This window comes from Rattus rattus, chromosome 6, assembly GCF_011064425.1.
Source record: "Rattus rattus isolate New Zealand chromosome 6, Rrattus_CSIRO_v1, whole genome shotgun sequence".
NCBI classification, from domain to species: domain Eukaryota; kingdom Metazoa; phylum Chordata; class Mammalia; order Rodentia; family Muridae; genus Rattus; species Rattus rattus.
The window spans coordinates 58,363,940-58,390,634 of NC_046159.1; the positions used below are offsets into that span (position 1 = coordinate 58,363,940).

The 26,695-nt window shown below is 44.3% G+C and overlaps 1 protein-coding gene across 1 annotated transcript; it reads right to left on the reverse strand.

Annotated features, from left to right (window-relative positions):
* Positions 1-3,227: 3,227 nt before the first annotated feature.
* Hmces (5-hydroxymethylcytosine binding, ES cell specific) lies at positions 3,228-26,416 on the reverse strand. Its single transcript, XM_032906141.1, has 7 exons — positions 26,299-26,416; positions 25,496-25,700; positions 22,414-22,557; positions 18,485-18,610; positions 13,938-14,116; positions 6,676-6,868; positions 3,228-3,823 (listed from the first exon to the last, which is right to left on the reverse strand). Exons 2-7 carry the CDS (start codon positions 25,676-25,678, stop codon positions 3,587-3,589), a joined length of 1,062 nt encoding a protein of 353 aa, XP_032762032.1. The 5' UTR covers positions 25,679-25,700; positions 26,299-26,416; the 3' UTR covers positions 3,228-3,586.
* Positions 26,417-26,695: the final 279 nt, after the last annotated feature.

The window sequence follows — 26,695 nt, forward strand, 5'->3', positions numbered from 1 at the left end:
AATAAAGCCTAATTTGAGTCATTCGCACATGTAGAGTGACCTTTATAACAGTAGCGTCTGACCATAAGTACGATGCTGTCATACTGTTGCATTACACCTTTCCGGAAGACCACAGCCTGAGCCTGTGACTCCTTGACTGCAGAGGTCAGTTACAGGAATATTCTAGAGAGACCTGTCGGAGAGGTGTAGAAATTCATAGGAGACAAGGGTTACTTTACAAACGTGTTTATTCAAGGCCATTACAGCCCCAGTCCTCAGGCTCTGGTGACCAAGGCCTGGGCACATACCCCTAAAAGAACCTTTCTTTCTGCATGTAGGAAGGGACAGATGACATGATCTTTTCTGACAGTTTGGACTTCCTATGATCTATACAGTATCTCGTATACTGTATACAGTATACGTTTTGAAATGGCCTATCTTGAACGTTTTCAGGCCTGTCAGAAGTCTGAGAGTTCAGTTCTCACCGTAGCACTTGCCCTCCCGACCTTCCCACCTATAAGCAAAATCTCCATGTTTCCCAGGATGAAACATTCCTCCCACACTAGGAGCCCCACTGATTGTTCCCCAATCTACCTGTGCTAAGTCATGCGCTAGGGACTATGTTTCTTGCTTTAGTCTACTTTTGCCTTAATGCAAAGCAGTTTTGCCTTAGACACTGAATCAAGATGGACTGCAAAGAGGACAGAGGCGCAGTATCTGTCACAACCCAGACATCCTGTGCAGTCTGCTTCCCCCAAGGCTAGAGTGAAGTTAGGAATCCCCTAAGGATAAGCTGTCATCCCCTAGTTGTTGGTTGTGTGTTGGGCACAATCTGGGAGGCCAGCAGTGGGCCCAGATAGCCAGATCCTACTGGTGCCTACCTGCTCTGGAGAATGCCACATACCACACTCAGACTGGCAGACCACCCTGCCCTGCTTGGTTGAGGTTTCCCATTGGATCTCAGGACTGGCTTTGGTGGTGCTACAGAAGGGAGGGCATATCACAGCTGGCCTCCCTGTGTCTGCTATAGAGCTTGAAGGCCAGATCAAACAGGCCTGGATTCTCTTTGTAAAATGGAATAATCTGAGAAAGAAATAGATGTGGAGCTCTGGGCAGTTACAGCAATTGCTGACTAAACACTTGGGCGTTTCTTGTCTTCTAATCTTCTAAAGAGCTAGGTAACTAGTAAAATGGCCTTCATCTGTGATTTTGGGTCTAAAACAGAAGTCAGGGGAAGGAAGGGCTGGGGTAAGGAATTCTCTAGGCAGAATCTCTTGGCTGATACTCTGATTCCCACCCCTGTAACTGGATCAGTAAGGGCTTTCAATTTTTGAAAAAAACAAAAAGGAAAACAGAAGATTTCCCCAGCTATTGAGATGGCTCAGTGGGTAGAGTGTGCTGCAAACGTTTTACTAGCCAGACTCCACCCCTGAAACCCAGGAAGACGAGGGAACCAACTGACTGCAGCTTTCCTCTGACCTCCCTCCACGTGTGCTGTGTGACACATGAGTTTGCTATTTTTGTTTTGTCTCTTTTTTTCTGGAACTGAGGACTGAACCCAGGGTCTTACACTTGCTAGGCAAGTGCTCTACCACTGAGCTGAATCCACATGATGCAGCGCACACGCGCGTGTGCGCGCGCGCGCGCGCACACACACACACACACACACACACACACAATAGAGGATGCTCCAGAGTTCTATAGACAGGATCAAAAACATCAAGAAGGCGGGAAAATCAGGTCATAGTTCTCTGAAATAAGTGAAAAAAAGACAAGCACTTAGCAAATGCAGTAAAACTGGAGGCTAAATAAAACCCCCTGAGGCAAACACATTTACATGTCGAGCAATGAAACTATGTTCTCAGATATAAAATTTAGGGTCTTATGTAGGTTGGCTTTGAACTCCCTATACCCCGGCCTCCATCTTCCCTTGTGCTGGGGTAACAAGTGGGTACTACCAGAGCAGGATAGCGTGTTATTTACAAGAAAGTGCTACTTGAATGAAAAGTTACCCATGCACTGTATTCATGTTAAAATATAAAAGCCCTGCTGAGGAATTTAACCATATGGGGGGGAGAGAGTAATAAAAACAAAGGAAATTCATTACACGATGTAAATATCAATATGTAAATCTGTGAATGTTCTAGTAAGTTATCTGAATTTAAAACAAAACAAAAACCTCATAGAAATGAAATTACTCCCTAAACCAGAGGCCACAGCAGAAGCACAGGGTGCCTGGACCCTGACTTGCAAGGGTCAATCCACCGCCTTGGCGGCGCAAGTTCAAAAAAAAAAAAAAACCTGAAAGGAGGCAGCCTGGGCAGGCCAGGGTGGTGGGCCTGCACGCACCTGGCTCTGCCCCAAGGACCCGCCCGCACTGGGTGGACGCTGCTGGCGCACGCACACAACAAGGGATCCGTGCAGGATTGGTGGAAACCCCGACCCCTAATTTGCATAAACCCGAGGCTGGCTCGGCCCGCACTGCAGGACCCCACCCAGCTGCAGCTTCCTCTGCGAGAAGAGGTCGTTCCCTGGTTTTCATGTCCCCATACATACCTGAGAGGTCCTGGGAGCCATGCCCGCCAGCTGCCCTGATCTCTTTGCACTAAGGGGTTTGCCGAGAGGCCTCGCAGAGACGACCAGCCCTTTTAGCAGAGGCAGCCCTCGGAGCACCTGTCCCTCGTACTTATTTTATGGTGTGCTGGTGTGGAGGTACACAGGATCGCATGCAACAAATACTTGCCCCTGCGCTCGCTCACGCAGCAATTATGCTAAAAATGGACTAACATGACTAAACGAACAGCACCTGGTCAAATACTTTGACTTTTTGTTAACAGGAGAAAACGTGGAAAAAAGTCCCTGCCAAGGGAAACAGCATCCCAAACAACTCATTAGGAAGGGATTTGGTGCCAAGGAAAGGCAAGGGGCTCCACAGCAAAGGGCTCTGACTCAGGGCTGAGGTAGGTGGGCGCCACTCCTCCACCGCTCTGAGTTGCTGCAGCTTTACAGGCTTTCTCACCTAGGTCCTTCGCTCTCCGTGCTAAGAGTCTAGAAGAGCTCTGTACCCAACTCTTCCCCAAATCACTCACTTGAGTACAGCCGCCACTTCACTCAGGTTGGTTTTAAACCAAACCCAGAGGACTCTGAAGTGTTAAGCATGAAGGCAGTACAGGGGCCTAGAGCCACCAAACTGTTTAAAGGTACAAGTAGCCCACTCTTTTGTGGTAAAATCAACACTTTAAAACATATCAGGGAGAACTGGGCAAGACCAGAACTCTTGCCAGCCAAGGTTTATCAAAAGCAATTTATTTAGAACAAATACATTTAAAAAACTTAACTCTCAAGGAGAGCCCAGAGGTTGCGAAGAGCCTCCTTTGTGGAGCAGGAGGGACAGGAAAGCTCCTAGCAAGGAGCCAGGGGTAGCAGGGCCCACAGGGAGCCATGGTTGCTAGCCCTCCTAGGCTGTCTCACAGTAGACTTGTTCTTCTAGGTCCATAAAGGTCAGCTGACAGAACCACCACCTTTCCAAGTAAATGGATACAATTCCGGGCAGCTGGTGACATCAGTAATACTGTATCAGGCTGAGGCCTGGTATGGAGGAGTGTCACTAGCTGTTAGGCCTCTTGGCCACCGGCTCATCCTCCTTCTCCTGCTTCAGCCATCGATCTAGGAGGCTGCTGCTGGCACCTCTTTTAGTCGGCAATGGGCTCTTCTGTAGAAACTGGCTGGACCACTGGGGTAGACCTGATGCATCCTTTTTGGGTGAGTCAGGGACTTCCTTTTTGGGTGACTTTGTAGCCAGCCATTGCATCATCCTTTGACTACTGCCACTTGCCTTGGGCTCCTAGAAGAGAGAATATTCTCATAGCATCCAGGTTTGATTTTCAGAGGGAGTACCAATCTGAAGGAAGAAGCATGTACCAGGCACACTCCAAGTCTATGCTAGCACAGCGTTACTAAGGGGACAAATAAACGATGGCTTTGAGAGCCCAGGGTAGGAGAAACACTTAAAGATCAGAGGACAAGAGTCAGTGTGGGGCTGGAGAGTCTTCCAAAAATGCAGAGAATGAAGTGTCTTCTGGGAAATTCAGTGACTAAATGGCTGATGGGAGGATGCCACCAGTCAATGGGTCCCCCCGCTTAGTATGTTACTACTCCCTCTGCTGCCTGTGTGCCACACCTAATCCTGAAACGAGAAGTTCTCTATGAGGGAACATCGAAGAGTATAGACCATGATAGTAAAAGATTACTGTCGCTGGGTAGTGGTAGCATTAATCCCAGCACTCAGGAGTCAGAGGCAGGTGGATCTCTGAGTTCAAGGCTAGCCTACTTTACAAATCCAGTTCTAAGACAGCCAGAGATACAACAGAGAAACCCCGTCTTAAAAAACAAACAAAAGAATAGCTGTCCAGTTCAAAGTAGATTATGTAATTATATTTAAAACTTTTTACATTTACATTTATTATGTATGTAGTTTGCATATGGAGACCGCAGGATAACTTGCAGGAGTGGATTGAGAATCAAATATGGTTCTGCAGACAGAGCTCAGGCTTGACAAGTGCCTTTACCTGATGAGCTCTCTTGATGGCCCCAGAATGAGATTTTAAGAGGAAAAAAAATTCAGTGTCAGGATTACAGAGTATTTCAGAGAAATTAGACAAAAGAGAAGCAATGAGGGTGACCATCAGTAAGGAAAACAAGAACCTTCAGGGGAAACGTAGGAGGCCAGCTGTTCCTCCAGTCCTGACACCTGCTCCAGCATTCTGAGTGTCCTGTACCACAGAGCATGTTGCTCTCGGTCCCTCCATGCCACAGAGAGATGAGAGCTGTTTCTGTATGTCAGCGGGGCCAGTTTTCTGATGTGGAGGTTCCCTTCCCACCGCAGGCATCTGTCCACTTAAGCTCTTTCAAAACAAATCACCTGGATCCTGGCTAAACGCTGAGAAGTTACAGAGCACTTCAAGAATGCTCTGGAAGAGAATGAGGACTAGAGATCCTCCAACTTGTAAAAAATAGTACATCAAAAAATCATGTTTGGGTGGTGGAAAGACAGCTCAGTCAGTAAAACACTTGCAAAGCAAGAGTGAGGACCTGAGTCCAGTCCCTAGCATCTGCATCAATATGCTCGGCATGGTGGCACACGCTTGTAATCCAGAGCTGAGGATTCAAGGATCCCTAAGGCTCTCTAGCTGTTAGTCTAGCCTAAGTGGTAAGCTTCAGGCCAGTGGACTCAGTGTTCTGAAGATGGTATCTGAGGTTGTCCTCTGACCTCTACATGTGCACATGAGCGTGTATATACACATGCACTGTACACAAAAAGATATGAACACACAAAATAAAAAAAAAGAATCATAGCTGGAAACAGACTTAAACGTTCTCACATTTACTCTATATATTGGATCCTAGACTCAAAGAGATTTTTTTTAAGATTTATTTATTTATTACATATAAGTACACTGCAGCTGTCTTCAGACACACCAGAAGAGGCCATCAGATCTCATTACAGATGGTTGTGAGCCACCATGTGGTTGCTGGGATTTGAATTTAGGACCTCTGGAAGAGCAATCGGTGCTCTTAACCACTGCGCCATCTCTCCGGCTCCATCAAAGAGATTCTTTTTTTTTTTTTTTTTTGTTCTTTTTTTCGGAGCTGGGGACCGAACCCAGGGCCTTGCGCTTCCTAGGTAAGCGCTCTACCACTGAGCTAAATCCCCAACCCCATCAAAGAGATTCTTAAGGACACAGAAAGCCAAATTTTGATTGAATATTCACTGTACATATTTGAACAGGGTCCAGCATTTAATTGTCTGAAACTCTTCTTATCCTTTAACCCAGGGCCTCTTAACATGGTAGACAGGTAAGCACCCACCACCGAGTGGCACCGCAGCCCAGCAATCACTATGAAAGAGTTTTCTGTTAGGGGTCAAGTTAGAGTAGGATCTGAACATTACTGTTATGCTTACCTTCCAAAGAGTATGAGAGCTCTTGATAGTTTAAAATGAATTAAAATTCTGCCCAGGCATGGTGGTATATGCCTTTAATCCCAGCACTTGGGTGGCAGAGGCAGGCAGATCTCTGAGGCTACCTGGCATGTTCTAGTCCAGCCAAGGCCACATAGTGAGACTCTGTCTCAAAACAAAACAAAACAAAACAAAAATCTAGCTGTGGGTGTTAGAGAGTTGGCTCAGTGGTTATGAACACTTTGCTGTTCTCGAAGAAGATCCAGGTTTATTTCTAGGCACACATATTGGGCACCTGCTACCTGCAACTCCAGCTCCAGGAGGTCAGATGACCTTTTCTAGATTTTTTTTTTTTTTCCGGAGTTGGGGACCGAACCCAGGGCCTTGCGCCAAGCGCTCTACCACTGAGCTAAATCCCCAACCCCCCTTTTCTAGATTTTGCAGCCGTTGCACTCATATATAAATCTTAAAAAAAAAATCTTAGAAAAAAAAAAAAACAAAACAAAACCCAGGCATGGTGATGTATACCTTTAATGCCAGCAATAAGGAGGCTATGGCAGATGGAGCTCTATGAATCTGAGGCCAGCCTGGTTTACACAGCTAATTCTAGGACAGCCAGGGAGGCATAGTGAGACCCTGTCTAAATTCAGATCACATGAAACAAACATTAAAGTTCTGATGGTACAAGGGCATATTCTCAACAACAGTGGTCTCAGAATAGACAAGTCAGTCCCTACCTTCTTAACCAGCAAGTCAGCAGGAGCCAGACACTCAGGAGTGTTGTTTCGGGAATTGTTCACCACTTGAGAAACTGGATGGAAGGTGATGTTATCTATGGGGTGGATTAGCTTCAGAGCTTCCTGAGTGGAGACCTCACCAAAGTCAAGCCATTTGGAGACCGCCTCTTCTCCATCCAGTATGGCAGGCATCCTGGCCAGGGGTCAGATGGACAGATAGATGAGGGTAGAGAAAGGAAAGAAAGTGCTGGTCCTCACTTTCACACATGGACGTGGCCCCAAGTTACTGAAACAATCTGACAGTGCACTGGAGTCGGCACTCATTAACCTGTGCGATTTCATGGCACAGGCAGTCAAGGGCACTAAGACTGAATCCAGTGTGTGCCAGCGCACCCCCTAGAAAGTTGGTGAATTTCCCTGGGTACCCTGGACTAGAGTTAAAAAAGAAATCAGATCCTGGAAAAGTCTGTTAACAACTACCTTCCCACATCATCTGTGGAAGACCTCCAGTAAGAAAGGGCTGGCCAGACACTGAAGTGAGCCTGCAGTCACAGCTACACAGAATGCTGAGGTGAGTGGATTATTTGATCCTAGAATTTCAAGCTAATTGAGGCAACACAGCAAGACCTAATCTTTTGTTTTAATTTTTAGACAAATTCTTGCTGTAGCCTAATCTGGCCTTGCACTCTCCTTTTACTCCCTGAGTGTTATTACACTAGGTGAGTCATTTCTCTTTGCTTCTCCTTTTACTCCCTGAGTGTTATTACACCAGGTGAGTCATTTCTCTTAAAAAAAAGTCAAGGGGTTGGGGATTTAGCTCAGTGCCCTGGGTTCGGTCCCCAGCTCCAAAAAAAAGAAAGAAAGAAAAAAAAAAAAAGTCAAGGTAGCAACATATATGTAATCCCTGTCCTCAGGAGAATGGGGCAGGAGGATTACCAAAAGTTTCAGGCCAGCCTGGATTTACACAGTGGAGAGACTTTGCCTCAAAAAACAAGAGTGACTGAGAGAGAACGAAAGACCCTTAAAATCTCTCAAATCTGGATGCATTCAAAGTTCTTGTGCTGTATTATATCTTAGTTGTAAATAACAGACATTACTTCCTTAAACAACATAGATTAGATGAAATATACAAATTTAGTTTAAGATTTGGCAAAAAAAACAGAACTAATCTCCCACATGTAAGTACATGCACACATACAGCTTAGGACAAGGCTAATGCAGGTGACCCCAGTAACACTGTAGCACTGCGTCCTGGAGTGCTCAGAGCAATCAGTAACTGGGAGGTGTAATGCAAAGGCACCATTTTTCTGCCAGTGACTCTTTCCACTATATACACACACACATTTTTAGAACTTCACATGTGTGGGTATTTTCCTGCATGTCTACCTGGGCACATCCTGTGTGCCTTAGGAGGCTCACCCAGTGTTGGATTCCCCAGGGACTAGTTACATACAGAGAACTGGAGTGCTCTGGAGTACATACAGAGTGCTGGAGACTGAACCTAAGTCCTCGGAGAGCAATCAGTTTCTCAACCACTGAGCCATCTCTCCAGCCCTACTGATTTATTTATTTGTGTGTAGGTGTGCCTTGTGTTGTTGCCTCTTCAGCATACCTTACCGGTATGTCACTACGACTAGCTCATTTTTAAATTTATTTTTATAGAATTAGGTTATTAAACCTAGGGATTTTTGCATGCTAAACAAGTAGTTTCCCACTGAGCTACATCCCACCTTCTTTTTTTTTTTCATTTTTCTTTTCTTTTCTTTTTCTTTTTTTAATTTTTGAGAAAGGGTCATTACTCTGTGTAGCCCTGGCCATCCTGGAGCTTGCTCTGTAAACCTTCACTGTCCTCAAACTCAAGAAATCCACCTTTCTCTGCCTCTAGAGTGCTTGCATAAAAGGTGTGAGCCACGATACTTAGCTCATTTTTCTTCTTAATGCAAGGTTTTGTTAAGTTGCCTAAGGTGGACTCGAACTCAAGATCCCCCTGCTTTACCTTTCTAATGGCAGGAGTAACAGCTTGAGCTATCTGGCTCAACTTAGTGCTTGCTTTAAAATGGCAAATCAGTTCCCAGTGCATCTGATGTATCAGATTTACATTTGCTTATGCAAAATCTTATCTGCAAGAAATACTGGATGGAAAGAGGCATGGTGATGTCCACTTGGAAGCAGAGGCAGGTGGGTCTCTGTGAGATTGAGGCCAGTCTTGTCTACATGGTGAGCTATAAGACAGTCAGGACTATAAAAGAGACTTTATTTCAACCTCCACCCCATCCCATATCCATAAAAAGAAAGAAATACAGGGCGGACTGGAGAGTTAGTTCATTGGTTATTGACTTTACTGAGAACCCAGCTCTGATTCCCAATACCCACATATTGGCTCTGCAATTCCAGTCCCAGGGGATTTGACAACCTCCTTTGACTTCAGCAGGGAACAAAACGCTCATATGTACTTTCTCTGCCCCCTACTTTCAGATTAAAATGTGACCTCTCAGTGTCCCTGCCACCATGCCTTTGTTTGACTATCATGAACTCTAACTCTCTGACACTGTGCTATGAAAACCAGCACTGAACTGAAGACAAAACTGGCAAGGGAATGATCATCATTGCTACTGAAGAGGTACTGAGCAGGGACACCTCTACTGGCCATCTGATCTATAAATGTAGTGAGAAAGACAAAAGAGTCATTGAAAAAATTCAAGGGTTGGAGCGATGGCTCAGAGGTTATGAGCACTGACTGCTCTTCCAGAGGTCCTGAGTTCAAATCCCAGCAACAACATAGTGGCTCACAACCATCCATAATGGGATCAGATGCCCTCTTCTGGTGTGTCTGAGGACAGCTACAGTGTACTCACATACATAAAATAAATAAATTTAAAAAAAAGAAAAGAAGAAAAAATTCAAGAAGGCAGTTGCTGAGATGGGAATGAGTCCTTCCACATTAAGATTATGGGTTTTGGACAAATTGAAAACCCAGAACAGCACCATTACTGTATCACCCAGTGACTTGGAGACCAGGGAATTGTCATGTGCCTATTAGCAATGCCCCAGGACACAGGGTCTTTACAGGTATATCTGGGGCTGACCATGCTGTCCTGATGGCTGCTGTGGGTGTGGCTCAATTTGAAGATGTCTTCCCCAAGAATGCAGATGGCAGAACCATGAGCAGACCTTTTGCTTAAACACGAGTTATAAAACAGCTAATTCTAAGTATCAACAAAATGGATTCCCCGGAGCTACCCTATAGCCAGAAGAGATATGAGGAAACTGTTAAGGAAATCATCCATGTTAAGAAAATTGGCTCTGATAGTCTGGAGATGCTCAACAGTAAGCACTGACTGCTCTTGCAAAGGACTTGGGTTCAATCCCTAGCATCCAAATTGTGGCTTACAACTGTGCTTAACTCCAGTTCCAGGGAATCCAATGATCTTTCTGGCCTTCGTGGGCAACAGGCATGCACATGGTACATAGACATGCATGAGCCCCAAACACCAATATCCACAAAATATAAAAACACTTTTTAAGGAAACTGGCCATGAACCTGCTATGCATTTGTGGTAATTTGTTTGGAATGGTGAAAATATGCTGAGGCCAAGTGCTCACATCGCTCGGGTCACTCATGGAGACAGCAGCACCAGTGGACCACACTGCTAGCAGCTGTGTACTGTACCCTATCGCCAACTTGTCCAAATGTCCAGCCTTTCCACTTGCCTCTCCTTTATGTCTCTAAATTTGGTGGCATTGGACTGTTGTTGTGGGCCAAGTGGAGACGGACTTGGTGGTTAACTTTGCTGTTAACAGTCAATGTCACAACTGAAGTATAAAGTCTACTGAAATGCACCTGAGGCTTTGAATGATGTTCTTCCTGGGGACAACATAGATGTCAATGTCAAGAATGTGTATCTGAGATGTTTCTTGTGACAACAGTAAAAATGACCCACAATGGAAGCCAGGTGATTATCCTGAGCCAAATTAGAACAGGGAATGAATGTATCAGATTATCACAAAGCTCACACAGTATATAGCTTGCTAATTTAGAAGGAAAGACTTATCACACATTTGCTTGGAGGCTGGCCTTACATTCTATTTGGTGATATTGCCACCACTGATATGGCTCTAGTCTATGGCTTTATCGCTTTATTAAAATAATTAATTTATAATTTTAATAAAGTAATGAAGCAGTGCTGACAAATGACAACACTAAATAGGTGTTGACCCAGGAAGGCAGAGATGGGTCAAGAGGGTCTTTGAAGATGAGCATAATGTCAGCCATCAGAAGTCAACAATGACTGATCGCCAAAGCTAATCCTAATGGGCATTTGAAACAGTGTAAAAAGGAGAAACGTTTGGTAAGTGAAGGTCCTATCAGATAACTAAAAACTGGAAAAAAATCTCTCTGAACAGTCCCTGCCTTTTATTATGCACAGCAACCACTTCTTTTTTTTTTTTTTTTAAAGATTTATTCATTTATTATATGTAAGTACACTGTAGCTGTCTTCAGATACACCAGAAGAGGGCATCGGATCCCTTTATAGATGGTTGTGAGCCACCATGTGGTTGCTGGGAATTGAACTCAAGACCTCTGGAAGAGTAGTCAGTGCTCTTAACCGCTGAGCCATCTCTCCAGCCCCAGCAACCACTTCTTGATTGGGTTGTCACATGGAACAAAAAGTCGGCTGTATATGACGACAGCTATGACCAGCTCAATGGCTGGCCTGAGAAGCTCCAAAGCACTTTCCAAAGCTAAATTTGCATTTTAACAAAGGTCCTGGTTACTGTCTGGTGTTTGCTACTTACAACCTCTACCATGGCTTTCTGAATCACAGAAAGAGTTACATCTGAGAGGTGTGCTCAGCCAGCTGAGATGCACCGAAACTACAGAGCCAAAAGGCAGCACTGGCAAACAGGCTTCTCCATGACAACAGCCCACAACCACTGCTTTTTAATCAGGGCCTAAACAAACAGGCTGAGAAGTTCTGCCTTATCCATCTACTCACCTGATCTCTTACCAACCTCTACGTGTCTTGATAACCATACCATTAGCAGGGAAAATACTACCACATCAGAGATGCAGAAAATGCTAAGTGTGTCAAGCCTTGAAGCTTAGTTTTATACTATAGAAATACACACATTTATTTATTATTGACAAAAATTTGTTGACTGTAATGGTTTCTGTATAATTAATAAAAATGTGTTTGAGACTTTAAAAAATTCATATACACATTAAAATAAAAAAATACAAAAAAGAAAACTAAGAAGAGCAGGTAAACACAGAAAACTGACTACATATTGCAGGAATATATGAAGCATGCACATATCCCACCTCAGACACCCACAGTTATCTTGGCTGACACATATTCAAGCTGTCTTCTGCTACTGTTTTGCATTTCTTAATTTTTATATAGTTGAAAATATTCAGGGACACAAGAGATGGCTCAGAAGTTCTGAGCACTGGCTACTCTTCCAAAAGACCTGAGTTTAATTTCCAGTACTCATATGGAAGCTCACAACTGTCTGTAACTCCAGTCCCAGGCATACATGAAAGCAAAACACTGATGCACAAAAAATTTAAAAAATGTAAATATGCTTTAAAAAAATATATAATATGTATAATATATATAAAGAAAAAACTCATCTAACATCTCAAACATATCTAGGTTTCCTGGCTCAAACATGCTAGATTGTGAATACAAATGAAACTAGTTTAAATATTGAGAAACTAGAAATGTTAAGCATTTTGAAATAAAAAGAACATGATTATCTCCAAGACAACAGAATGAAGTAAACCTCACTGGTGACAATGCTGCAAAAATAAAACTCCTTATCTGAGCAATGTCACAAAATGCTATAAATTTCTCAAAGAGAAAGCACAATTTATTTATTTAATGTAACAAACTTCAATGCCACGAAATCGGCTCCTTTTGCTGCTAGGATTGACTGGTTTGGTGGTTTCAATACAGCTACATTTCCCAAAGCTCTCTGCAGTACGAAAAAGCCACAAATGCAGGTGAATATGGCACTCTAGGAGTTGTAGCAGTGATACAGTGACGAGTCAGTTGATAAAATGTTCTACTTACGCCCAGCACCAGATGCTGTTTTTCTTTAATGTTTCACTGACAGTGTCTTACTTGAGACGGTGTCTTGCTATGCAGTACTAGTTGGTCTTAAACTTGTGAGAGGTTTCCTGCCTTTGCCTCCCAGTGTTGCGTTACATTTTAGGCCTGTGTCACCACAACTGGCAGACAGTGTTGTCTTCTCAGCCTTACTTCCCCTGTGCTAGTTATTTTTTTTGTCCAGTCGACACAAGCTAGAGCCATAGGGAAGATGAAAGGCAAACTGAGAAAACCAGACTGGACTGTAGGCATATCTGTGGGGCATTCTCTTGATTACTGGTTGATGGGAAAGGCCTAGCTCTCTGTGGGTAGTACTGCCCCTGAGCAGGTGGCCATGGGTTATATGTGAAAAGTTCTGAGCGTACCAGTAAGCAGTATGTCTCCATAGCCTCTGCTTGAGCTCCTTCCCTGGCTCACCTTCATGATGGACTGAGGTTAGGATGAATATTAAACAGACCCTCTCCATCTCGGCTTTTATTTGGTGTCTGTCATAGCAATAGGAAGCAAAGTAGGACCTTAGTTTCCAGTTGTATAGCCCAGACTCACACTTTACTGGTTGTTTAGCAAAGCAGTTTTACTGGTTGTTTTACAAATATACAAACATTTATACTAAAGGGCAAAACAAATCAATGTACTTTGTTTTGTAAGATTTATTTCTCTTATTTGTAGTTATAGTTATGTGTGTGTGAGTGTGTGTGTGTGTGTGTGTGTGCATGTGGGAATATCCACATGGCTGCAGGTGTCTGTAGCAGCCAAAGGAGAGTGGATTGCCAGGAAATACAAGTATAGACAGTTGTGAGCTACCGAGAAATCAAACCTGGTCCTTTGGAAGAGCAGCAAGAGCTCTTATCCACTGAGCCAATGAGTTGGGAGTAAATCTCAGTGATAAATCACTGGCCTAGTAAGTCCATAGTCATGCAAGGGACACATTCAACCATGAGCTATACCACCAGTCCCTAAAAATAGTTTTAAAGTCTCGGAAATCAAAATTATTCCATAAGGATTTCACTGTATAATTTTGCAAGCATGTTGGTAACCTTTTGGGGAATGTACATCATGTTTCGGGAAAACTGGTTATAATTTGCATAAGTTAGTTTCCTACCTTCTAAAATCAGAGCAAACTCTCCCCAGGAAAAAGCAGTGACTTGCCTGCTGTGGATGTCACTCAGACCTCTGCAGGAATCCACAGTGATGATGCTGTAGGAATACAGGCGCTCTCCCTTTGGGGGTTCCCAACAGTCAAAGATCCCTGCCATTGTCAGCAGCCTCCAGTTGTCCCAGACCTCTTCCTTGTTGTCAAGGCTGTCTGAAGCATTGTTCTCACCTGACTGGAAACAGCAGGCTGATTAGAGGCTTCATGGCAAATGTCCACTGAAGCAGCAGATGCTGGCTTCTTAATACTTTCAGAATTTAATGCCTTCACTTGACTTTCAACTCTGAAATCAGCTCAGGAAGGTTCAAAGCGAGCCTAGTGACTAGGAAACCCTCCGGTATGTCATTGCTCACCTAAAGTACAAGGAGATACTAGAGGGGAAAAAAAGCCTGTGTAAAAAAAAACAAAAAACGGGGGCTGGAGAGATGGCTCAGCAGTTAAGAGCACTGATTGTTCTTCCAGAGGTCCTGAGTTCAAATCCCCGCAACCACATGGTGGCTCACAACCATCAGAAATGGAATCCGATCCCCTTTTCTGGTGTGTCTGAAGACAGCCACAGTGTACTTATATATAATAAATAGATCTAAAAAAAAAAAAAAAAAAAAAAAACAAAGCTGAAAACAGCAAACTCCCATTCCTGTGAGAGTGAATGATCTCATATTTAAAAGCATAATAGAAAAATTCCCAGAAATTATTATTTTGGTCTCTTCCCTACATATTGTGTCTAACAACCAAAACTGTTAAGAAACACACTCTCACACTCTCACACTCACACTATCTCTCTCTCTCTCTCACACACACACACACACCCCAAACAAAAAGAAAGAAAAAAAAGGAAAAAAAATAAAGATTCTACTGCCAAGAAAAATCAGAACCAGACTGAAGACATGATTTCATTTCCCAGATGGCTTAGTTAAAAACTACTCTTTAGGGCTGGAGAGATGGCTCAGCAGTTAAGCGCACTGACTGCTCTTCCAGAGGTCCTGAGTTCAATTCCCAGCATCCACATGGTGGCTCACAACCATCTGTAATGGAATCCGATGCACTTTTCTGGTGTGTCTGAAGACAGTGCAAGTGTAGTAGCACATATAGAATAAATAAATCTTAAAAAAAACCCAAAAACCCTCCTCTTTAAACGATGAACATTATCCAAACTGAAACACAGAGAAGAGAAAAAAATTCAAGAGAGATCATTTATGAACCATGGGACAATATCAAATAATCGAACATATCTATAGTCCATAGGTAAATGCTTTTTTCAGAAATATAAAACCAGATTTCAAGCTGGGTTTAGTGGCATATGTTTTTAATTCCAGCACTGAGGAGACAAGGTAGGCAGATCTCTGTTTGAGGCCAGCTGGGTCTATATAGGAGTTCCAGGACAGCAAGGGCTATATAATAGAGAGATCCTGTCTTAAAAAACAGAACAACCCCCCCCAAAAAACTAAAAGGCCCATCAATTCAAAAGCAGCTATGGAGATGGTTCAAGTCAGTAAAGCACTTCCCACACAAGCATGAAGACCTGAGTTCTCATACCCAGTACCCACATAAAGAGTTGGACATGGTGGCCTGTGCCTGCTACCATTCGGGAGCTTGCTAGACAGCTGACCATGGCAAATCAGTGAGCTTCCAGTTCAACAAGAGACCCTGTCTCAAAAAAATAAGGGGAAGGACAACTGGGAAGACATGCAACATCGAACTCCGGCCTCCTCCTGCATGAGCACACATGGCCATGTGTACCTGGATGCCAGAGCAAACCTTGCATTAGTGGCCCCTTAAGAGAGCAAGAATTGCTGGGCAGTGGTGAAGCACACCTTTAATCCCAGCACTTGGGAGACAGTGGCACGGGATCTCTGAGTTCGAGGCCACCTTGGTCTGTAGAAAAAGTTTCAGGACAGCCAGGGCTCCAGAGAGAAACCCTGTCTCACACACACACACACACACACACACACACACACACACACACAAAAGAGGAAGAGAGCAGGACGTAGCTTTGGAGGAGGTGACCTGTCTGCCAAGGGGGAGCTGTGTAACGGCATCTCAGGTCTCCAGCGGTAGAGGCTTATTTGATATAGAGGAGCTTTCTTTCTTTCCTTGGAAGAGGAACAACATGTGGCTAAGGAACTGACTGGATGCTAAGACTGAAGATGGCTCTACCTTTCATAGCTTGATAGTTTGCCACCACTGAAGAACCCCAAGTAGATGTGCACACATAGGGGTATTATACACCCACAAAGAAAAACCCAAGCTTATCAGTGACTAGATAAATAAAGAGGCTTAATTAAAAAAACCCAATCAAAGAAAAAAGAAAAATAGTACGGCTGGTGGCAGAGAAAAACTTGAAGGAAAGAAAGAGAAAGCACTCAGTTCAATTTAGTTTTGAAATAACTGGCTAAATATCTAGGGAGTAAATAGTTAAAGCTTTGTTTATACTAAACAAACAAAGCCATCTACCAGGGATTGGGCATCCTAATCTCTCCCTAAGACCAACCTTCCATTTTGACCTGCTAACACTATCTTGCTAGGCGTGCTGGCCAACACCTTCAATCCCAGCACTGAGGCTGAGGAAGAGGAGGCAGAGGCAGCTGAATCTCTGCGAGTTCATGACCAGCCCAGCCTGGTCGTCTCCATACTGAATTCCATGATAACCAGAACTACAGAAGGAAACCCTACTCCAAAAAAAAGTAAACAATCAACACTCACTATCTTAGAACCCAACAGCACTCTCCCATTCTTGCTTTTTAGCCCTTTTTTGCCTTCTAGAATTTACCTAGTAAAACAGATTTTAGCTGTTGCAAACTACTAAATCTAACTAAGAAGAGAACATAATGTTAACATGTCTTTTTTCAACTTTCTAATGTTAAGATGTGAGCTATCATATTGTGTATCTTAGAATGCAAGCTCAATGAGAGAAATATTAAATATAGAGAATTACCATGTGATTTAGCAATTGTGGTAATTATACACCCACCCAAAGCCCTCTCCACATGTGGGTGTTCACAGCAGCATCGGTCCAACAAGAGGTGGAAACTTGGTGGTTTTAAAACAAAGCAACTGGCCTGACATGATGATACATGACTTCTTGGGTTGGTGTGTTTGTATTTTCTTTTTCACGACAGCATTTCTTTGTATGGCATCAGCTGTCCTGGGACTTGCTCTGTAAGCCAGACTGGCCTTCAGCTGAGATTTGCCCTTCTCTGCCTCCCAAGTGCTGGGATTAAAGGTATTCACTACCATGTCTAGCTGGTACATACATTAACCCCAGCACTTAAGAGCTAGAGGTGAGTAGATCTCTGTGAGTTTGAGGCAAGCCTGGTCATCATACTGAATTCCAGTCCAGGCAGAGTCACGAAATGAGACAAAGGTAGAAAGTAAATCCTCTATTGCTGAAGACACCATGCACTTCAGAAAAAAGACTCAAATATCCCTAAATTGGAACAGACTCAAATGCCCATTCTCTTAGGGTTAGCTTTTATGGGACCAAACATATTACGCAAGTTTCCAAAGGAGGGGGACAACCAACAGTCTACCTAGTTATTATAATCAGTAGTGGCTCACATCTCATGGTGATAACTAATTGGACTCAAGATCCACTCGATAAGAGGGAAGCCGTGCGTGCTACTGGAATGCTTACTAATTACTAAAGCCAGCCACTCAGTGCTTGTGAAGTGCAGGAGGATCTACCACTGCACCCGCTACTTTACTAAACCAGCATAGTCCTTAACGACAATCTAAGCATTTGTCTGCATAGCACAGACAAGTGTCATCCTCACCCCTCATCAAAGAAACTTCTCTTTGCAACAGAGACCATTACAGAAAGCCACAGCCAATTAAAACAAAGAGTTGTGGAGCCCATCTCAATGGCTCTATCTATAAACCACTCCAGCACCTGAGGCTCAGAGAACACTGAGAAAGAGGGTAGGAAGGCTGTAAGAGCATCAGGGAGTTTGTGTGAGATTGTACTTCCTAATAATATCAGAAGCTAAATTCATAACCATCATGAATGCCCAAATGTGACCTGAACAAGGACACCAATGGACATGCCAAAGTAGATGGGGGAAAGGCCCACAAGGCCTCAACCCTGCAAAACCACTGCAGCAACTGAGGAATACCAGCAGTGGGAGAAATAACCTTCCCAGGGAAGAGCACGCCAGCTTGTGTCCGGTGCCAGGTGGTCAGCACTGAAAACATACATATAAGCAGAAGTATACAGACTGAGCAGGTTACACTTAGGAAGAGGCCATGGGCATGAAGGGATATATGGGAGAGTTTAGAGGGAAGAAAGGGAGAAACGTTGCAATCATATTATAATCTCAAAAATAAATTGTAGATCTGTATTAATGATGAGATACTTCTGGGAAATGTGACATTAAGCAGTTCTGTTGTATTAACAGCAGAGAGTATGCTTAACATACTCTAGATTATACATCAATAAGTAGAATTGACATTATATGTATCCTATAATGTCTACAGAAATATTGCTATATGACCTTGATTTGTTTCTCTGTCTTTTCCAAACATACTGTATACACAACTGCCATACCTTCTCTGTTTTGGTTTGAGGAAAATAGATGAAGTACGGCTGCCTCTGGTTTGTTCCCTGACATCGCTGCCACTCGTAGAATCCATCTGCTAAGACAACACACCGCCGTCCTTTCCCCAGTGGAGCCTGAGAGAGAATAAAGATATGGTTATAGTGACTCTCGTGTTCAGCACTGTACTGTGCTGGCAGAGGGCTTGCCTAGAGAGAGAGAGAGAGAGAGAGAGACAGAGAGACAGAGACAGACAGAGACAGAGACAGACAGACAGACAGAGACAGAGACAGACACCAAAACATTCAGACGTGTATGTGGCCCTGGAGAAGTTCACCTTTATCTTTTTTAAAGTGCCGGATGAGAACTGATCTCAGGGAAGCATTTTACCATTGAGCTACCCAGGAGTTCATTTTTCTTCAAATATCTTAAGACATTTTTTTTTTTTCATTTAAAAAGACAAGGTCTGTAGGCCAGGTTGGCCTTGAACTCACAGAGATCTGCCCACATCTGCCTCCCCAATGCTGGGATTAAAGACATGCACCATTATACCTGGCTTTAGACATTTTCGAGACAGGGTTTCTCTGTGTAGCCCTGGCTGACCTGGATCTCGGCTGTAGATCAGGCTGGCCTCGAATTCAGAGCTGCACCTGTTTCCCAAGTGCTGGGATTAAAGGCATTTGTCACTGCTGCCTAGCTTTTTAAATTATTTCTATGTGGGACAGTACATGTTTGTAGTAAAAGGGCAATTTTGGGAGTCACTTTTCTACTTCCACCATGTGGGTCCCAGGGATCAAACTCCGATCTTCATGTTTGATGCAAGAACCTTTACCTACTGAGCCATCCAGTAGACCACCACATCACTTTTTCTTTTCTTTTTTTTTTTTTTTTTTTTTTTTTTTCTTTTTTTTTCGAGCTGGGGACCAACCCAGGGCCTTGCGCTAGGCAAGCGCTACCACCTGAGCTAAATCCCCAACCCCACATCACTTTTCTTTATAAAGTCACCACTCAACTAAACAGATGTTGAAAATCAAATAACATACAAAGAGGCCAAAAGTACTTTCCCACTGGTGGCAGATAGTGTTATGCGACAGTTTTCTCTAGGAAAGAAGGGGGAACTCAGGAGGTAATTAAAACATGCCTGAGAAGTAGAAGGTTCTAGAAGGCCCTGCCCCAGCTTTAAAGGCGTGAACAACTGCTCTCCTAGGGAAGAAAACTGAGTGGCATCCTCTGAGTGCTGGAGAGAACTTCAGTGATGAAGTTGCTTTTTAAGTCATCCCTGCTCTGTAAGTGAACCCATACCCATACTCCTCTTAGTAAACCCAGTAAAAACTCTCTGGTTCACCACATTGGCCTTTCCTTTAGGGGTAAATAGATGTGTATTGCATCTCCCCGGTTAAAGTTTGCCAACAACAGCTAGTCTCCAGTTTGCTCCAAGGGGACCACACATTATCTCACACACCGTCCTATCCTTTCCCAGACTTAATTAGGCTGGCTCTGAATAGAACGCAGCATAAGCAATGCTGTATGACTGACAAGACAAGGTCACAGAACTCATGTAGTTTCTGTTCTGGATCATGAGCACTGCAGTAAATGAGGTGCCACATCAGAAGTTTGGCTAACATACACTCATGCTAGGAACATAGGCTTCTAGTTCTAGCCATACCAGCTATAGTATCAGCCATGCATAAAGAAGCCATCTTAGTTTGCTTTCTGTTGCTATAGGAAAATACCAAGACCAAAAGCAACATGGGAGAAAAGAGTTTTATCTCTGTTAATAACTTATCATGAAGGGAAGTCAGAACAGAAACTCAAGGCAAGAATTAAAGTAGATGAGACCAGTGTGGTAGACTTTAATTCCAGCTCTCAGGAGGCAGAGGCAGGTGGATCTCTGTGGGTTTGAGACTCTCGGAGTCTGGTTTACAGAACGAGTTCCAGAACAACCAAGACTACATAGAGATCCTTGTTGGGGTGGTCTTCTTGTACTGTGTGTAAAGGTTGCCTGCTAGTGTTTTGTTTTTTGTTTTTTTTTTTCTGGAGCTGAGGACCAAACCCAGGGCCTTGCGCTTGCTAGGCAAGCGCTCTACCACTGAGCTGAATCCCCAACCTCGCCTGCTAGTGTTTTATAAATGTCTTCTCCATTACTTCCTGATTGTTATAATAAACTGCTGAACAGCCTATAGCGAGGCAGGAAAGAATAGGTGGGACTTCCAGGAGAGGTAGGACTCTGGAAGAGTCTGAGGTGGTAGATTTGTCAGAGAGAGACAGATCTGTCAGCAAGATTCAGTATGAAACTGAGTAGAGATATCAAGGCATGTGGCAGAACATAGATTAAAATAAAGGGGCGAATTAGATTATAAGAGCTAGTTAGGAACGGGAACAAGCTAAGGCCTAAAGCGTTCATAAGTAATATAAAAGGCTCCATGTCATTATGTGGGAGCTGGCAGGCCTAGAAAGCCACGTTACAGATCCTGCCTCAACAGCAGCAGCAACAAGAATGGAAACAGAGGCCATGTTCTTCACTGGCCTCTTTACATGGCTTGCTCAGTTTTGCTCTGTTTCCATGTAACCCAGGACCACCTGTCTAGGGGTGGTACCCACTGACCGAGGACCAGCAACCTGGGTCCTCTTTCCAATCATTGATCAAGAAAATGCCCTATACACAAACCCACAGGCTAATCTGATGGGAGTTTTTCCTCAACTAAGGTACCTTCTTTCCAGCTGATCCCAGCCTGTGTCAACTTGACAAAAAACTAACCAGCACAACTGCCACAGACATCTATCCTTTGCCAGGTAAGAACTGCAAACATTCCCAGTAAAAACTGCCTCACTGAGCAGCACAGTCAGTCCACAGTATATGAGAGGTAATTTTTTCGCCTTTAAAGTTTTGTTATTTATTTACGTTTGGGGGGGAAGTATTTGATCGCGCCGCTGCGGGCAAGACAACCTGCAGTAGGAGCTGGAGCTCTCCTTCTACCACGAATGTGTCCTGGGGTCAGTGTCAGGCATTAGCCTTGGCAGCAGGCACTTTACCTAGAAAACTGTCTGCTCCCTCCATCTTGAGATCGAGGTCTCACTGAATATCTCTGCTTGGTCTGGAACTCATTCTGTAGACCAAGTTGACTTTGAACTCATAGATCTGTTGGCCTTGGCCTCCCAAGTGCTGGGATTAAAAGTGTGTGCTACCACACTGGGCTAACTGTTTTCTTTTAAAAACTGTCTCTGGGGTTGGGGATTTAGCTCAGTGGTAGAGTGCTTGCCTAGGAAGCGCAAGGCCCTGGGTTCGGTCCCCAGCTCCAAAAAAAAAAAAAAACCTGTCTCTGTTACGTTCCAATTACTGTGATAAGGCATCATGGCCCAAGCGACTTGAAGAGTGTTATTGGAGCTTACAGTTTCAGAGGGTGAGTCTTAAACCATCACGGTGGGGAGCATGGCAGCAGGTAGGCAGGCAGGGTGATAGAGTAGTAGCTGTGAGATTGGTATATTTTGAGGCAGAATCGCCAATCAGAGAGAATGAGAGAGGGAACTAGGAGTATCATGGGTTTTGAAAGCCATCTCCACAGCAACACACTTCCTCCAACAATGCCACACTTCCTAATCCTTCTCACACAGTTTCACCAACTGGGGACCAAGTATTATGAGCCTACAGGAGCCATTCTCATTCAAATCACCATAACCAATAAGTTTGCCCATTGCTAGTCTAGAACACAGCAATAAACAGAACAGGACCCAATATTAACAACTGGGACTATCCTGGCCGGGTGGTAGTACACACCTGTAATCCCAGCATTTGGGAGGTACAGGCAGACAGATCTCTCAGTTTGAGGACAGCCTGGGCTACACAGAGAAACCCTGTCTTGAGAAAACAAAACAAAAATAACAAACTGGAATGAAATATGCTTTGGAATATGTTTCTCAGGTATCCTAACATGCTACCTACCTTGAACGACTGCTTCTCCATTATGGTATCACTACGGCAGTTGGAAGTGTTGAACTGCAGCTTGGAAGGATCACTTTCTTTGAACCAAGATGGGACTAAGCCCCATCGCATGGGAAAAATTATCCGATCTGATGAATCTGCATCCTGCCAGAGAAAAAAGATTAAAGTTTAGCACCTGGATTGGTGGTATACACTTGTAATCCTAGCACTCAAAAGGCTGAGGCAGGTGGATTCCTGCTACTTTAAGGCCAGTTTGGGCTACATAGAAAGTCCAGGCAAGCATAGACTACATAGAGACATAATGTTTAGGAACACTTAGTGTTTTTGTAGAGGACCTGAGTTAGGTTCTTAGAACCTATGTTGTTAGCTACAACCTAACTGTTCCCACTGGCATACACCCAAACAGGTGCATGAGCACACATATAAATTTAAAAATAAGAAAGGCTGAACGAGACACAAAAATATAATTAAACAGGCTCAGATACAGCAGGAAGACCATAATTACTATATACAAAGAATACAAGGTTATTAAGAGGGAAAAAGTTAGCTGGGCATGGTAGTATATGCTTTTAATTTTAATCCTAGCATCTATGAGGTGGGTGGGTCTCTGTGAATTCAAGGCCAGCCTGCCTCAAAAAAAGGGGAGGGGTAAGGATGCCGACCAAGAGTAGTGGGTAGAAAACATTCATAATCCCAATACTTGGGAGATGATACAGGTGTATTGTGAATTTCAGACTAACCTGATTTACTGTCTAAAGTAGGTCATAGGCCCAAGGAATGATACTATTAGTCGTCTTTTCTGATAAATGGATATGGTGTCAAGCTAAATATTTACAAGTATACCCAGAGTTCAGTGCTGCTCTCTGCCCTGGTCAGAGAAGTTCCTGAATGTAGAGGGTAAAGATTACTGCAGAGACTCACAGCTGGTCAAAGTACTGAGAAGAATGAGAAGAAGTGTTCAGCTCCAAATGGACACCTATATCATCCCTGTAAGGCACAGGGAGCATCATGGAAGAGAGAATTAAAAAAAGGTAACCATTGGAAAAGGGAAGAAAGTAGTAGAAGTTGAAGAGAGCAGCAGACGGGGCTGCGAAGTAATGGGTGTTGTTAGATTGATCACAGTACATTAGATCCATGAATGACATTGTCAACAATTAAATAAAAGGATATAAAAGTGGAAGGACTAAGCTGGGCAAAGTGTACAAGATCTACTCAAGAATGGGCACATCAACATTCATCGTCCCACCACAGGCAGAAGAGAGCTCACGAAACCCCAGCCCTCCCAGGCAAGCTATAGGCAGGTAAGGTTGTGGGGGAAGCACCTCAATGGTGCCTTCTTTGGCATCTACAGACACTGTACATGTGTACATGCGGTGCAGAGACATTCATTCAGGCAAAACACCTACGCGCATAAAGAGAAATAGAAAATATTTTTAAACTTCAGTGACATCTTGGTTGAGAAATCCTGTTCTTACTACTGGTCACTTTTGAGTGTTTTCATCCCTGCACGAAGCGTCCCCAAACTCAAGGACAATGCATACGAAGTGGCTGGGAAGCCGGGATACTGAAAGTATTGCTCAGTACGAGTCATCTTTTCCTCCACGGGGTCTGACTTTACAATAGAACAGCTGGTGGCACTGTGGTAGATGGGGGGGAAAAAGAGGAAGTACTTTGCAAATCAGCGGTTTCAAATACAAATATTGCTATACTTACATGCTGGCAGTTGAACCACTGAAATGTTCCTAATTTTGTGTTAGAATTTGTAGGTTTGAAAAAAAATAAAGTATCAAATATTTACCGAATTAAGAAACCCTAGCAATCTAAACAAATCATATTACCGATGTGCAGTCAAACACTACATGGGCAAACCCAAATGACCCAAAGGAGGGCTATGCTTGCTAGGGACTCCACTTTCCCATTCCCACTCCCCAAGATCCACCCACTGAAATAGGGACCATGGTCTGTTATGGATACTTTTTGCGCTTGCAGAGGACCTGGGTTCAATTCCAAGCACTCACATGATACCTTTGGTAACTTCAGTTCTAGAGGATCTGAAGCTCTGACTTCCAAGGGTACCAGGCATATACCTACCTGGTACACATACATACATCCATACATGCAGGTAAAACGTTAGTATACATATAAATTGTTTAAATTTTTACAAAAAAAGTAAAAAATATTTTGTGTGCTAGGACTGAACCCAAGACTGTGAGCATATGAAATATGTTCTATATCTCTGAGTATTGTCACCAGCTCCAATCACACTAATTTTTCTTTACATTTATTCTGTGTTTGTGTCCACTATCTTGCGTGCATGACACAGAGTGGGTGTGGAATCTGAGGACAACTTGCAGGAGCTGGTTCTCTCCTACTTTGCAGGAAGTGTTCTTCCCCAGGGAGCCATGCTGCAAGCTCCACAATCAGTTTTTGTTCTGTTTTGTTTTTTGAGACACAGTTTTACTATACAGCCTTGACTGGCCTCCAACTCAGAGATCTGCCTTCCCCTGGCTAGGATTAAAGGTGTGTGCCACCCCACTTGGGTTTTTGTGTCATATATATATATATATATATATATATATATATATATATATATATATATTCTCATATATAGATATATATATTCTCATATATATATCTATATATGAGAATGACACTGACATGTCAGTAATATTTGAAAGTTATCTTTAAAAAAAGATTCAAGCTTGTCAAGAGCATACACACCTGTGACACAGAATTTTGGAGACAGAGGCAGGTTTGCTGCAAATTTGAGGTCAGCTTGGCCTATATGGTGAGTTCCAGGACAGCTAGGGTTACATTCATAGTTAAGATTCTATCTCAAAATATTTTTAAATGTATTCAAATATGAGGTTCACATAGCTTGGGCATGCGTTGAAACAGTTTAATTGACCCTGAAGAATATGGACTCATTCCTTGCTGAGGCCCAGGGTGACTAGGGCCTTAATGTATCTGTAAGGGCTGCTTTCAAGGTCATTTCGGAGGCTGGGCAGACATCACAGGAATCAGGAGTCGATGCCATTACATGCTGGGCCAGAAGCTCATAGGATGCTGCCACACTCCTTACCTTTTCAAAGTGCAGTCTGGAGAGAAGCACTGGGCTGCTAGACTGAGGGCTCTTGTTGTAGGAGGGGCAGTACTTATCAGGGTCCCTCCACTGCGGGAGCTGACGCCTGCCCTGCCGATCCAGATAGGCACAGGCTCTAGTGAGAGCATCTCTAGGCAAGTGACAGGACGTTCGCCCGCACATACTTCAGCAATGCCTCTCAGACCTACAAAAAGTCACAAAACCGTAAGGTTTTACCGCCTAGGTCACAGCATCCTCCCTGCGAAGCCTCATCTTCCACGGAGGCTCCATTGGGTCCTGGCCACTGCGGGGCCCACAGTCCAGAGGCAGGCCTTCATCAGGCGTTAGGCGAGAAGGCCGGTCCTCCGAGGTTGGCTTCGGTGGACTCAGCAGAGAAAGGTGAGAGCTCTCTGCGTTCACACCAGCGACACTCGAGGATCGCGGAGACCGCACTACTGCCCTGCGTGGACGTGCTCTGCTCCGGGGCGGGGCCTGGTCGGCGCGGAGTCTCCCGCTAAGAACGTGGGCGGTCCTCTGCCCGCCGCGTCCCTCTCCTCAGCCCGCCTGTCCGCGTCCCCCTCGGCGGGGCCCTCTCCTCAGCCCGCCCGCCTGCGTCCCCCTCCCCTGGGTCCTCTCTTCCGCCCGCTCCCTTCCCCCTCAGGGAAGTCGGATCCTCCGTCGGCCCGGGTCCCCTTAGCGAGGCCCCCTTCTCCGCCCGTCCGCCCGCCCGCCCGCGTCCTCTCGGCGAGGCCCTCCCCATGCCCCTCGGCTGGCCGGTCCCCTAGGCGTCCGCGTCTCCTCACCACCAGATAGTCCAGTCCACTCTCCCCGCTCAAGCGTCGGCCTAAAGGACACCAGCCCCGCCCCTCGGTAATCCCGCCCCGCCCCCGACGTGACGCGACGCCATGGGGTTTCCTCCCCACAGGTGGGGGTGTGGCTAGGTGAGGAGCGAGCTGGAAACCAAGTTCTGTTGATTCACCACCTTAAAGCAAGACAAAATACACTCACCTGAGACAAGCACTCCAGGCCTCCTTCTCAGGCCAGTCTCTGAAACCAGGAAATGTGTAAGGCCACCAGAATTGAGACTTTCTAGCTATCCACCAAGAACCCCCTAAGGGTCAGGAAGCGCCCCACCTTGTTTCCTCTTTAACATCTGTGTGTGGGGTGTACATACACCCTTAAAGAAAACAAGAGCTGGCA

Coding starts and splice junctions, on each gene's coding strand:
- Hmces (XM_032906141.1), bottom strand. CDS start 25,678: ATGTGCGGGCGAACGTCCTGTCACTTGCCTAGAGATGCTCTCACTAGA. Junction 18,611..22,413: donor TGGAGAAGCAGTCGTTCAAG/GTAGGTAGCATG, acceptor ATTCTCTCTCAG/GCTCCACTGGGGAAAGGACG. Junction 3,824..6,675: donor CTGACTTGCTGGTTAAGAAG/GTAGGGACTGAC, acceptor TCTCTCTTCTAG/GAGCCCAAGGCAAGTGGCAG.